The following is a 15,608-nucleotide window of genomic DNA, read 5'->3' on the forward strand; positions in this document are numbered from 1 at the left end:
ATAAGTCGACTATAAACACTTTTGTTTGAGGATATTGTACTTTCTCATTTTTATAGAGTTCTTGTGTGAGTGACATGGAAATACTCAAAATGTAGATTTTACTACAAATTATGACATTCATCCATCCAACTATCCTTTTCACAAATTCTGTGCATTTTTTTTCTGTTTCTTAGCATAAAACAACTAGTTTTCAGCTTAAAAGTAACTATATGCATATTGATATACAGTCAAAAAAAAAAAGAGAGGCCTATGGTTGCCTTTTTGCTGCCTCTAAAACATTCTCGTTACCTGAGGAATCACTCCAAAGGCCTTTCTCCATTGCTGCAAGCTGACTGTGTTCCAGGAGACACCATCAATCTGGATATCCCCTTCTGTATTCAGCAGTCTTAAAAATGCAAAAAGTAAAGTGCTTTTTCCTGAGCCAGTTCTTCCTAAAAGGCCCACCTGCAATGCAAATTCATAAAAGCAAGCACTTAATATTGCTCATATATTAACTACGGATCAAGGCAGCAACAGTTAGAGATCTAAACAGTGGAGAGCAATCTGAATTGATTTCAATGGGATAGTGTGTAGGCTGTTCATTTGGAAGTGATGAAACTCTACAGGAAGGGCTGAAAAAAACACAGCACCAGACTCTGTTTTGTTACTGTAAATCTTCAGAATTAACTAAGAAAGTAGATCCATTAGTCTATACTTACCTGAAGAACAGAAATTTCCTTATATATTATTTCATATTTTGTAACCACTACCCAAAGCTGAGATACTGGCTTTTTCCACAGCTGAATTTTACACAGCTAATGCTGAACTGTCTGAGCATGGGCTGCATTTGTTCAATGACAATATAAATGTGAAGGTGATGAGGTGACATGACCCTTCCTGTTGTCTGACATCCTTTCCATTACAGTGCCTCGGGCCAAACAAGACAAGCAAAGGTCTATGAGGAGAGTTCTCCCCTTTCCTGCTTGTTTTTCCCTTGCTTCACTACAAGGCAGAAACAAATCTCTTTGGTCTAAGGAACACGGTCCAATTCTGGAAACACTACCTCTGCGTACAGGGTTCATCACTGGAATTAGATAAAATTTCTAAATCATAGTCATTGTAAAAGGGATCTTTGTTTTAATTGTTCTGCCTCAGAACTGTACAGTACAAAAGTATCTTTCATTTCCATTACTCCATTGCTTCAGTGAATTATCCAGGAATTAAATCAATCAGACTACAGAAGCTCCCACACCTCCACACTCCAGGAATCACAGATTGCCTCTCCTCCAATGGCACAGATGTTTCAGGATGATGCTGCAGGAAGTTCAAACCCTAGTATCAAAATTGCAGTGCCCTTCAAACTTAGAAAGGAAACATGTTCATTTAAACCAGTATAGATCTATCGGCTCTGGCAGGCAGGTGCTGTTCAACCTAAGTGCTGCCTCATGGCAAGGCAAGGGCATTGTTGCTCATTGTTTTCTCATCTAGGTGACAGAGTTAGAACTGGCTCTTCATCCATACAGCTTCAGCTCAGGAATCCTTGCGAGTCTTTCTGCCCTGCTGAGGATGACACTTCAGCATGAACTTCAAGCAAAGTGTTCAACATCTGCCTAAGTGCTGCCCTGAAAATAAAGTTCTTTCCTGAATGTAAATCCAAACATGCATGAAGATTAGTTAGAGGTTTGTAAGCCTTTCAAAGAATAGAAGTGTTTATTGTTTGCTCTATAATAATTTGGCACAGCCCACAGCACCCATGGAACGTCCCTCTGAGCACCGAGCCGAGCCGCTGGTGCGTTACCCTTGGCACGCTGGCCAGTATTCTTTCATGTCCCGTTCCACCTGGGTCAGTCTGCCCCTAGCACTTGCACACTTCCCTGTCCATAGCAGGAGAAGGAGGCCAACTTCAAGCACAGAAAGAGGACATGAAGAACTGCTGCAGAAATATTTTATCTATCTGTGTATTCTTCTCCTCGTGGTCACGAAAACTCCTCATCACGCTTCACTAAGGTGTAAACAGCTTCAAGATTTCTAGGACAATTAAGCCAAATTTCCTTCCTATTTTTGTTCATAGCTAATAATCCTAGAGATGAGCTCTTTAAGACACAGAAGACATTTCTGTCATTCAGGTGATTTAGATGATTATTTTGTTCTGCAATAATTTCGTGTTTCTATCTACAAAAACTTACTGAGTCAATAAATAGGTTTATAATGACATTTCCATAGTAAAGCATAACAGAAGTCAGACCAAACTCAATAAAACAGTGCCTTACCGTCTGCCCTGAACTTATTGAAAACGAAATGTTTTCTAAGACAGCAGTTCCTCCTTCAATGTATCTGGCTGTAAGGTCCGTCACAGTCATTTGTCCCCCGGATGGCCAGTTCTTCTCATCCTTCACGTGCTTGTTTTCAATTATAAGGGCATCTGAAAATTGGTTATTCTTCTGTGGCTTAATGGTTTTCATCTCCTCTGTTGGCATGTCAATAAATTTAAATATTCGGCTGACAGACCGCATCTAGGAATCAAACCAAACATTATTCTAATTGTACTACAGTATCAAAGCAAACAAAATCAAATTATTCCTAATTTCTATCCAGAACAGTGAGTCTCCTTTCTATCTAAGTTATACTGTTGTATAATTTAAAAAGGAAAGATACGTATTATAGAGTTCTAGATTATTTTTCTCTTGTACAATGCCAACGTTGGCCAAACATGTAATTTCACTTGCTTTATTTTTAAATGAACACAATAGCTCTCTTTATAATGTATAGTAAAAACAGCAGATGAGCTGTATATCTGAAAACAACGATTGTGAAAGAAATCTTGGGGTCTTCGGCTCCTTCCTTCCATATGGGGTTGCCCTACTTGAAAACTGAATTTCCTTGAATAATGATTAATCTTCAAAGATAAGCAGAATGCATGGAATTTGAGTAGGTCAAGGATCAGATAATAAAAAGTTAATTCATCTCCTTTGCTAGAACTTCACTTGACAGGTGGTCATAAAACATATTTTTAAGTCTATGGACAAGTTTGGTCTTGGGCATTTTTAAATTTTAAGTTCTGAAGTTCTTTTTCCCTAACTGCTTTCCCCATTTATTTATGGAGGGCCATCTTAGACCCAGTCACCCTTTATTCTCCAAGACTAAAGAAAATCCACGTTTAAGCCTCTTTCTAAACATATGTTCTCCTTCCCCAGACATCCCAGTTCTAATTAATCTTTCCTGTCTGATCAGAACATATACAGCATTTTGCATGACATTTACAGGAACATTGTACAAATGTGCTGATACTTTCCTATTTATATTAGGAATATCTTGATTAACACATCTTAGGATCATATATATTCTGTTCTTCACAGTCACATCTTATAGTCACCCTGTAACCAAGCATGGTTGGCCGAGCTTTCCTTCACTTTAGACATTTCTAACTGAAGAGATCCTTACTTACAAGAGAGGTTATTATTAGCAGTTCCTACGTTTAAGCCTTTGTACTTTGTTGACTGAAATCTGTTTCATATTTGTCATCTGAGGTCACCTAATACCTTTTAACTCTCAGTGTTCTTCATGCTGACACTACCCTTCAGCTCTGCGCCTTTGGAGGTTTTCTTCAATGCATCTTTTTTCTTTTTGTTGAGAGCATTAGAAAAAGATTAAAACAAGCTCAATCACAAACCTAATCTTTGTTGAGTTGCCTCCCTATAGCTTAATACCTACAGCTTAATGCCATTTCCTTTCTATCTAACATATTAACTAGTTTACAGTTCTTGCAATAATCCTGATCTCATTCATTTACATGATTTCTGAAACCACAGATTTCTGAAGCCATAGCCAGTGCTTTTCTGAAGACAGATGAGATCTACTACATTACTTTTGTCCAGAAAATAAATCATCAAACACAATTATCAAGTTATTCTAACACAACCTAATTTCAGCACATCTGAATTTATTCCCTCTGTATGCATTGTATCTTCAACATAGTTTCTAAAGTTTGCAGTCATCCAACTAACAAAGTGATGGCGGGATCAGTGACTTCTGATCTCTCTTTCTCAGCCAGAAGACACATTTGTTACTTGGTCACATGCCACCACTACCAGATTGGTGGATTGATTCAAAGTGGTGGTTACCAGATGGCCAAATTTTCAGACAGTTCTTTCTGAACTCTGGGGTGGGATGTCTGGTCCCATCCAGTCTGAGTGTATTGGTATGCACTATTCCAGCCCAATCTTACAGGTCTGACTGAAATGCCAAACTGCAGAACCCAATCACATTTAGTTAAAGTCTCCAGTTTTAGATGGACCAAATCACTGGTGATGTACGTGTCTCTCCACTGACTGTACCCCTCACTTCAAAAAAAGGTGAGCTTCCTCTACGTTGTAGATTGTATGCACCTTAGTCCACCTAATCTTACTAACTAGAGTCTTCATTTTACCAGAATTTTACTTTTGAAAATAAGAGAAAACTATAAGGTACTGTCAATTCTTATTGACCATTAAGTCTTCAGCAAAATAAATATATAAATAAAATATATAAATACATACACACATATCTATTACATCCAAGAGTATTTAGGCCTTATTATTAGCATTTATTCTCTAATCTGTACTCCCCATATCACATCTCTCTTTAATGACATTATAGAAACATCTTTGTGCATCTTTGACCTTATTAACCTGTTTTTGCATTCCTTCAGTAAACTCGTGCTACTTGATGTATTATCATTCCTTCCTGCTCTTCTCTCCAGATTGAAATATCTCATTCGGTGGATTTTTCATGCAGAAGCAAACATATAATTCATGGCAGTACAGGGAAAATTGCTTACCCCTCTCAGCATCTTAAAACAAAACTGTGACAGAAGTTCTGAAAAGTGTGCTAACATGCAAGCCTACTGATTGCAATTTTTGTTTCAAGTACTGTGCAAGATGGAAAGGCATAGTAATCATTATGTTGACATATGAATGTCCCCTTATTTTGGTGATACAAACAGGAAGACCTTAGATGAGACAGGCCATTTTATTCTTTCTGACTGCATTTAGTAAACCCCAATAATGAACACCATGCATTCACTTTAACTGGTGCTAGATAGTACCTTTTTTTTCCCCATAAATTTTATATTTTTAGAAATATTGAATCTGCAGAAATATCAGAGCTTCTTTCTTGGATTCATCAAGAGCAATGAAATTTTGTACAAAAAAGGGAATCCCTGTAACTGTCCCAGAGATCGTAGCATTACACATCAGCTAGAATCGGCTAGGAAGCCACCTGGCCGAAGAGTCGTGCCTTATAACATAAAATTTAATCTCCATATTCCAGCTCCCCTGACAAATTTATCACTCACTTTGCATGTGAAGATATTTTAGACAGCTTAGTACTTTAAATCAATTGAAAAGATCCTTTCCTGGTTCTGTAATTTGCATTATGATTTAGATCTGGGCAGAATGCAGCATAAATGTCAATTACATTTTACAGTGATATCCATTCTTCCTTTCAGAGGTTGAAATCTCCTGTCATTCATAATGACAGGCATAGTGTAGGTGACTGAAAGTTTCTTATCTATTATTCCCATCAGTAATTTAACTGCTATATTGACATTCTCCAACTAATGCTTTAGAATGAAGGAGTATATTTACTACTTTCAGCTAAAAATGTCTAGCTAGCATAATACACTATTTTTAGCCTTGCCTAATTGTATTTTACTGTGATTTTAATAACATTACAAAATCTTTAATTTACTTTCTCATTAATATCACTTAAACTCTTCCTTATGTGGGACGAGAATTCATAATATTATTATGTAATATGTATTTACAGAATGTGGAAGAAGTAGGTTTTTTTTACAAGTAATCTAATACAACTAATTCCATAAGGCTCTGTATTCTTCTGCTAGAAAGAGAGCAGTTACTTTCTCCAAACCAGATACATATAGTTTGCAACGACAATGTTGCATGACACCATCTCCTCAAAAACATGCTCTCTGGAAAGCTCAGTGTGCAACTGAGAAATACTATGGGAGGTTAGTCCAGTGGCTCAAGTTGGAAAAAAATCCTGTGCAGTGTGTCACTGCAAAAACTAGTTCTGTGTAGGCAGACCATACTCAATACTGAGGTTTCGTATCTTTTGCTGACACATTTCGGAGGTACTTATAGGTCATAGAGCTCATATTGGGGTTTGGGCTGACAGCAAGTTTGACATGAGCCAGCAGTGTGCCCTGGCAGCCCGAAGGGCCAACCACATTCTGGGATGCACCAGGCCCAGCATGGCCACCAGGAGAGGGGAGGGGTTGTCCCCTCTGCTCTGTGTGGCCTCACCTCCTGCGCTGGGTGCCATTTGGGGCACTATCATATAAGAATGACATAAAACTATTAGAGAGCATCTTAAGGATGGCTATGAAGACAGTGAAGGGTTTAAAGGACAAGATGTATGAGGAGTGGCTGAGACCCGTGGGTTTGCTCAGCGCAGAGCAGAGGAGCTGAGGGGAGGCCTCATGGTGGCTGCAGCTCCTCACAGGGAGCGGAGGGGCAGCGCTGAGCTCTGCTCTCTGTGACAGCGACATGGCCCGAGGGAACAGCATGGAGCTGTGTCAGGGGAGGGGCAGGTGGGGGTTAGGGAAGGGTTCTTCACCAGCGGGTGGTTGGGCACTGGAACTGGCTGCCCAGGGCAGTGGTAACAGCACCGAGCTGCCAGAGTTCAAGAAGTGTTTGGACAGCGCTCTCAGACATAGGGTCTGACTTTGGGTGGTGCTGTGTGGAGCCCAGGGCTGGAGCTGATGACCCTTGTGGGTCCCTTCCAGCTGGGGATATTCTATGATTCAGATACTCCTATTCTAAATTGCAAAAATGAAATACTTAGTTCAAACTTGTACTGATTTTTTTTGCTCTTTCTCATGCTGCTTTGCAGGCAGAAAAGGAAATGTTCTACCAGGTTTTTCTTGATATTGTGAACCTCTGGATGACTGCAGCTCATTTTGAGAACTGCTATTCTGATGCAGATTATACAGTCAAGGAATTTCTAATGTCTTACTAGACTAAGTAACAGTTCTCAGGTTTTCTGAAGACCATACTAAGATCATTTTCCAGTTACAAATTAACGATTGAACAGGTTAAGAGAAAATTAGCATGGAAAAATGAAAGTATGAAAACCAGCTGTAAAACCACCATTATTTTTCACAATCCTCTTATTTTTTTGGTCTTCTTCTTTACCATGTACTACTTTACTTTAATTCTTCAGCACCAGTGATGTACAGGGTGGGGCACAATGTAGTGTAGCAAGTATGTTCTTAATATCTCTGTGGGGAATTCTTTTTGATCTCCTTACATAAGTAATCTTGGCAATAGTGAAAGCATGGCAATTTCTTGCTCCCCGATGAAAGGAATTTTCCTTCCCAATTTGAGCACTGCTACTGCAGGATACACATCAGTGAAGGAGAAGGTTTGTAAAGCATTGAAACATTCCACTGGGTCTAGCCAATGCTTATCTGCAAAGGCAACACTTACTGGAAAACTTATGTTTTTATTTCCTTACGGAGGAAAAAATTAAAAATACTGCAAGTCTGTTGGGAGGGCTAAGAAAAAGACTGAAAACAAGCAAAAGGAGTATTAGCAGAAATGATCAAAGTGAGGAGATAAATCTAGCCTAGCTGCTACATTTAAATGAAACAATGGGTAGCTGTCAGAGTGACCACATATGTTTAAAAAAAAAAACAAAAACAGAACAGATAAAGAATCAGGACTGTAGAAAATGCAGTGCCAAAATCATTATGGGGTATTAAAAGACAATGGAGATTTTTCAGTTGGAGCCAAATAAAGATGAACAGAAGTCACTCGAAAGAAGAGAGTATCTGTATATGTAAAAACAAAAATCCAGCCTAGACTCTTTGATTGCTTGAAAACATATGCTGACATCACAGAACCTCAAGAAGTAGGCTATGTGGAATAAAGTCAAATTAGCTACCTACTTATCTGCTTGGTCAGTATTTTTTCTGGTACGTTTTTTTTTCTTTGTCACATGATTTTGTTTCCCTATTCTCCTACCTTCCTGTCCTTTTCCTTGCACCTATTTCACTCACGTCTTGTATCTCACATATCATGTAAAAGAATTCAGCACAAGTTTAGTGTTATGTACTAATTGCAGCAGCCATGCCTTTAGCAATGGGCTTCAATCATTTGCAGAAAACACCAACTTATCTGACAACCAAAGTCCACCACCTGTAATCGTGTATAATCAGGCACACTTGTGTGCTGGCTTGTAAGCATGGATGTCACAGCTGCTCACTGAAGGGCAAAAGTGATATCACTCAGAGCAGTGTGTGCATATCTGTAACTGGAGACATGCAGAGATGTGTCAGTTCTCACCAATCTGGGAGCTCTGAGTACCCCTTGAGAGAAATATAACCAAACTAGAACACTAAGCCAGACACACATGCCTTTGCAGGACATCTTTAACCAAATAACTGTAAAGATCTTTAAAGAGGGAAGTGTCAAATGTGGACAAAGAGTAGGAAATAATATCTCTGAATTACCCAATGAAGCTGTTTTATTGCCTTGAAAGCATGAAGCTATTCTTATTTGTTTGTGCACAGAAGCAGCTTTTCAATGTCAGGAAACCATTCTGCCAGCAATATCTATGAGCTTGGCAACTGTGATACTTAAATGTCTGTGGGATGGGGGTGGGCAGCAATCCATTACCAAAACAAGACCATAGATAGTATCTATCTATAAACTGATGCACCTTGAGAAGACTGCCATTAATAGAACTGGTGCTCCAGTATACTAGTTTGTCTTAATGCAGAGAAAAGAACTCACAAACATGTAAGGCAATTTGCGACGTTCTTTTTCAGGGGAAAGGGAGTTACTTCCTAGTTACTATTAATAGATGACGCTTTAGCATCAATGTATTTTTAAAAAGGGGAAGTTCTTTTTTAAAACACTAGAGTGTCCAGCGCCCTCTGAATCCTATAGCAAGATTTTCTGTTGCTCTTGTGTGAAGCATCTTCAATTTGCACTAAGCAGTATGAATGAACACGATTCTCATACAGATCGTTATATTTCAGTGACCACATTATACCATATAAGGCTAAGATCCAGCTTATACAAAAGAGTTCATTAAATGTTGCAGTCAGCACCATGCCTTACCAATAACATGTTTTACTTTGTATCAGTCACAGAACCAATGTTTGGCTTGTCCTGCAGTTCTGGCAAACAAGCCCTTGCACAAACAGCTTGCCCTTCAAGACAGGCTGTACTAATAACTGAAGTAAGAATCATCATAAAACAATTGGTGGATAGGGAAAAAATGTGTCCCTGAATGGCAGTCAGCTCTCTGGACTATCACCAATTGTATGTGTCAACAACAGATTAGATGTTGCAAGTGGTTAATTCCCAGTTTTGGGGCTCTTAAGGATTTCCTTCAGGATGAGGGCGGTTGAATCACTTATTTAAAAAATAAATCTGCTCCATTTTTTTTAAACATCTCATTTCAGCTAATCAGGATCTGATTGTCTCCTGTGAAAGTTATTTGTTTTCCAGTGCTTAAATGCTTGGCTTGAGAATATACTTTAGGAATCAGAGAGGTTATGACTGGATGCAAAATATTTTTATCTCTGATTTTTTTATAATAGATGTAATTATGGTTTATATGAATTTTGCCACAAGAATTCTGTCTAAAATAAATCCCAGAATGCCTTAATTGTAAGACAGAATTGACTATTACATTTAAAATAACATATCAAAGTTTTATACACTTCAGCTCAAGTATGATGAAAACGGCCATAACAAATGTATTCTTTTATGAGTTTCCTGTCTGCTTTTCACATCTCAACAAATAGGTGATGATGAGATAATCCTGTGAAATGTTCTGCCTTAAGGCCTAACGTTAATCTTAATTCATGAACTAACTACACAAATTAATGAGGTCAACAAGTCCAACTCCAAAGCCTTATTTCATAAGTTATTCTAAACAAAACCAGAAAAAGACCACCAGTTAAGTCTAGGAAAGATTTTTAAATTGCTACTGATTTTGCATGAAAGGAGCTCAGCCTCATCCGCTGAAATCTGCTGCGCAAAGCCCTGAAGTGGACCAATGTTTGATTAGGTATATAACCATAGCAAAGCAACTCCAAGTCTTTCAGAAGTTTTCCCATAACTGCTATGCAGTCTGAATGTTCAAGAGCAAGCATTTGCTGCTCTCTTTTCTCATCCAGGAAAATTTCAGATCATAACAAAACTCAGTTGGTGCTGTGCCAAAGCCAGTAGGTTTCTGTGAAAGGTGTAAGGGGAATTTTTTCACATTCCATTGATATACAGGTCTGATAATAACTCAATGAACACCCATAATCAACAAAGTAAAGCAGCTCCTCAAAACAAACAAACCACAGTAGAGTACACTTTATGCTTACCAAGCTATCCACATCTATGCTTGAGTTTACTGCCCACTGCAAGGTTCCCATGATGTTCATAGCTAAAGTAAGAATAATGCCCACTCTACCTGGTCCATCACCTGCACAGGGAAAAACATTTAATTTATATGAAAATAAAAGACCAACAGAGATCAGAAAATAAACATATATTTCATACATTACATATAAGATACATATAACATCTTAAAATGTATGTTCAAATTCTCCCTTTTATTTCCTGGAAAAAAGCCTGGATTTGTCAGTTATACAAGAGGACTGACAGTTAACTCATCAATTAAACTCCTGGTTCTGTCACTGAATTCACTAAAAACCCTGATCTTGCTTTTGCAATTAAATCTTGGTATCATAGAATCATAGAACCATAGAGTGTATGTCTGATCAAGTAAAGTATGATCAGCTGTAAAATATGATCAAGTGAAACTCAGATATTGTTAGAATAAAAAACTTCTCTCTCAGTATCACTGAATTCTTGCTTATCAGCTGTCATAACACTGATCCTGAACAAAAAGTTCAATGTAAAACTGAGAGGAGAGGGAGTATAATGCCTGAGAATGAAAATCAAAAAAAAAATGTAAATGAGAGCATACTGAATTAAAAACTGCTTTAAAAGTTATTTGTAACTAAACTTGCAGAATTTTTCCACAAATCTAAATTATTCAGTTTTCATTGGGAACTTTCAGCTCCTACTCTGCTTGTCAACGACTGGCTATGCCTGGCCCAGCATCCAGGTGGAACAGTAAGGTATAGCAAGGTATAGTAAGGTATAGTAAGGTATAATGTTTCTCCTTTGTGTACTGGGTTTATTAGGAGTGGTGAGCCATTCTGGAAGTGATTTTTAATGGAATTTGCAAATATTCACACCAGCAAATGGGTCAATACATGGGAATTAGAAAACTGAATGAGTACTTTGCTATTGACGTGGCTTTAAGAGATCATTAAATCTTTCCATTTTTACTCAGCCATTTGTAAAATGAGAGGAATATTCACCGCAATTTACTAAAAAACTTCAAGCTATACAGATGATAATCACCATCCACGCTTTTCACTGAGTACATTCACATGGTTATGTTTATGTGGTTTAGAAACCACAAGATTACTTTATAGCAATTAGGGTCAAGAAAAGAAAGTTGTGGCCCCTCAGATATTATTTGCAAACTAGTCCCTTCAACGAGCCTTCTACAATAGCAGACAACAGTGGTATAACTTTTATTTTAAGTAAAACACAATTTCTTCTCTCTGACATACTTAAATCAGTGACTCCAATGCATGCTGAACTGTGCAATGGTTTATTGTCATCAGAAGTGTCCATAGATGAGTTGTTAAACAGAAGCAAAACTTGCATTTCTGTATTCCAGTAAAGTTACTGTACCTGTGGTTATGATAGAGATGAATGCCACTGCACTGAAAAAGACAACAAAAATCATTTCTATCCTCATCTGAAACCAGCGCAGAGTTGACAGGTAGAGGAACCAGTTTGCCGTGTGTAGGTTCAGAGCTTTGTGAAATAGGGTTTCAAAATACGGCTGCCGCCCAAAAGCTCTCAGCGTCCACAGTCCTTTTAAGCTTGTAACAAGATGTGTGAATATTGGGCTCCGAGCTGTAAAGTGTTTAAATTAGAAACATCATAAACACTCATAAGAAAATACTTTTGATATAACACAAATACACAGCCCTGTGCTCTGACTCCTAGCAGTGTAACTACTGTCATTGGTTTAATTTGTGTATGTTGTTGGCGTACATGGCTGAAGTAATTCTAGCACAGGATATACAGCAGCGTTTGCATGAATGGGTTGAAGTTCCAATCAGTGTCTTGCCAGGAATTGACATCATTAATTCCTCACAGTCAGCATATTGCTTGGAGAAACTCCTGGTCAGCTGTAAGATGTCACAAGAGAAAGAAGGCTCCTCTCCAGCCAAAATTAATTCCTACAATTCTGAGAACTCCATCATGTAAGTTTGGGTGTTGGTTTTTTTTAGTACTTCAGTGCTCTGGATTCCACTCTCCTGACATGGTGGTAACTTTAAGGAGACTTTGCATTACATAAAAAGTGGCATGCCTGTGCTAAACCCCTCTAAATATTAAACAAATTGAGATTTATATCTGAGGAATTTTAAAGTTGTGCATGAGTAAAAGGAAAGATGATTCACAACGGACTGGAGATCTGCCAATTTTTTGTAAAGCCGGACCACAGTCCTGATCTGCAGACCCACACTTCAGAATCAGTTTTTCCATTTTACTGGGAATATGTTAGTCTGATAATAGGGGAGAGGAAGAAATTTAGTCAAATAACTTATTCAGAAAAAAAAGAATTATTTGCAATCATAAAAGAAATGTATTGAGATTCTAAAGTTTTCTTATTAAAAAAAAACCAAACTTGTGAGGCACATACTAAATCTGATCACAATTTTTCAAGTCAAGTTTACTCTCAAGAAAACTGTATTTCAGGACTTTATTTGTTTTCAGCTGCAGTGGTGATAAATCCCAGCTTTAAATAGGTCTTCTCCATTGTTCTTTGGCAGCAGAGCACTCAGTATTGGCTGGATCAGTAACAGCAGTGCTTTTAAGGAGGTATGTGTTCTACTCCCAGAGACAATGGCATCTTACAAGAGAAAAGGCAAAGAAGAGGTGACAGGGTGAATCACTTCTCAATTGATTTATTGTGGATTTAGTAGTCTACCAATTTTGTTGCTCATACCTTCAGATTCCAGTTGTTTCAGCTGCTGAGAAGTGTGGAGGAAGTATGCCCTTAACACAATAAAGGCTGCTATCACAGGCACTGATGCCAGGAAGATGTAGGGTTGTAATATTGAGACTACTGTTATAGCGCCAATCACAATCAGTATTAACTGTAGAATGAAAGAAAAATACTATTGATATAGTAAACTTGCCATTTTGTAGACTAGAGATTGGTGATGAATTTCCTTCCCACGGCAACTACGTATTGTTTTGATAACCATAAAGTGCTAACTTAAGTAGTACTTGCAGCTGAGAACAAGCCTTCATGAAAAGATCATGAATAACTGAGACCAGACCCACAACCTATAGGAATGGCTTTCCCAATACATGGAAGAAACATTTTCTGTAGTACAGACAGTACTGCAAACTTCTAAATTATGAATTCAAACACATACACACAAAAACAGTAGCTTTTGCACTCACACTTCAGTTAAAACTGTAAGAATGATACTTGCTGTACCTGCAGCCATCTTTCAGGCCTACTGATGCTGTCCCTGTCCTGTCTGGGCTAGGTGTGCTAGGCTGTCAGAAGCTCAGTGCCACTCTCCTGCAGATTCTGGGCCAATCAATTTTTCCAAGGGTCAGAAAAAATGGGAAATGGTACATGATAAATTGTGCAATGGACTGTAACCTACATATGAAACTAGTGATTCTAGTCATCCTGATCAGAAGACGGGAGATGAGTTGTAAAAGGTCTTACAGAATGAAAAGTTAATTTCAGGAAGTTAAAAAAAAAGACATTTTAAAGTGACAGATGACTCAAAAGAGAAAAATCATTCAAGTTAATCTACTTAATCTACCAGAGACTACTACAGTTCTCCTAAGACCTCATCCTCAGTATTTCCAGACAGATTTATTTAAGTCAAGCTTTGGTCTTTACTCTAGAAGCACTTAAGCACTTGGGCTGTTTCTGTCCCATAACTAAATCGATGAAAAACAAATACATCCATGTATGCAGAATAGCAAAATTTGACTTCATATCAGGGTGTTACTTTTTACACTTCACTACCTCAAATTGCAAAGTTATCAGCAGAAGGCAACTACAAAATGATGATCACATTGAAACATCACTGTAACTGACCAGCTCGCAGAATTACAGGATGGCTGAGATTGGCAGGGAACTCTTTGTCCATATGGTCCAACCCCTGCCAAGCAGAGATATCCAGAGCAAGGTGCCCAGGACCACATCCAGGCAGCTTTTGAAGATCTCTAAGGAGGAAACTCCATAGGCTCTGGGCAACCTGTGTCAGTTCTCAGCCAACCACACAGCACAGAAGTGCTTCCTGCTGCTCGGACAGAACCTCTTGTGTTTCAGTTTATGCCCATTGAGATATCTCAAGAAATAAATGGTTGGAAAACAGAGCTAATTTCACATTAAGTAGATACTTGCAGTTGGTGTGTTAGCTGTTACATCTACATGCTTTCAAGGAATTATTTGAATTTCCAGTATTCCAAGTCTGATGTCTTTCACAGTCAGACTAGCATTAGTGTTCAACACAGGCTTCCTACACTATGTTTTCATCAGAAATACAATAAATGCAATGGCAGTATCAAAGTTTATGAACAAAAATTTACAGATGAACTAGTTAAAGATTTCTTTCATTACTTTACCCTTTTCTATTAAAAGAATGCTGACACACTTGGGCTGTGCTTGTACAGGCTGTATAGCACTGGTCTGTAGAAACACAAGAATGAATTTGTGTTTATTCATTATTTCAAACTGCAGAATTTAGTACCCTTTCTATATATATATATCTATGTATTTTACTATTAAGAAAATGCATTATTCAAATGACATCTGCCATATTATAGAGCTCTTAGGTTACTTGAGATCATGGAGTAACACAGTGGCTGTTCTAATTCCCATTTCCATCATTTACTTAAATTTTGCGAAGACCATGATCGTACTATATAGTTCTCACTGCCGGTCCAACAGGTATTTCACTAAAAAGCTGAATATGAAAATTAGTGTTCTCTCACAAGTTCGAAAAACAAACCAAATGTAAAAACAAACGGACAGTAACACTTTCTGCAAAATATCAGTAATGAAAATCAACACACAAGCTGGCTATATTGGTATATGCTCAGGGAATGCCAGCAGAGAGTTCATAGAGATCAATTAGAAGCCACAGGACTGTGCTGCAGCGACCTCAGATGATGAGCTTTTAGGGCTGCGATGGAGGCCAGACCAGGAGACTTACTCCAGTGCTTCCTGTATGTCTTCATTTTAGAAAATGCAACAAGTAGTAGAGACTTCATGCAGGGTTCAAAGTGGTGATGACAGCGACAACCAATTCAGTTAACCAATGGTGGTTCATTATTTTGGGAAAATGTGGTTAAGACCGTAGGTATAAATTTCTAGTGAGTTCACTATGATCTTATGAGTGAGATAATATTAAACATTAGGTTATTATTATTATTATATGCCACTGTAAGTACTGGTGGAAGACTGACATAGGCATTTAAACTCGTTGCAATGCTATT

The 15,608-nt window shown here is 38.1% G+C and overlaps 1 protein-coding gene across 5 annotated transcripts in view; it reads right to left on the reverse strand.

Moving 5' to 3' along the window:
* The window catches only part of CFTR (cystic fibrosis transmembrane conductance regulator), an 82,058-nt gene that overhangs the window by 11,206 nt on the left and 55,244 nt on the right, over positions 1-15,608 (reverse strand). For all 5 annotated transcript variants that reach the window (XM_021384853.1, XM_021384852.1, XM_021384851.1 and 2 more), the window contains 5 exons: positions 13,084-13,234; positions 11,757-11,984; positions 10,367-10,467; positions 2,250-2,492; positions 289-444 (listed from right to left, as the gene is read on the reverse strand). In XM_021384853.1, the coding sequence (XP_021240528.1) occupies positions 289-444; positions 2,250-2,492; positions 10,367-10,467; positions 11,757-11,984; positions 13,084-13,234 (879 nt within the window). The remainder of the gene's footprint in view (positions 1-288; positions 445-2,249; positions 2,493-10,366; positions 10,468-11,756; positions 11,985-13,083; positions 13,235-15,608) is intronic.

This window comes from Numida meleagris, chromosome 1 (genome assembly GCF_002078875.1).
Source record: "Numida meleagris isolate 19003 breed g44 Domestic line chromosome 1, NumMel1.0, whole genome shotgun sequence".
Classification (NCBI taxonomy): Eukaryota; Metazoa; Chordata; class Aves; order Galliformes; family Numididae; genus Numida; species Numida meleagris.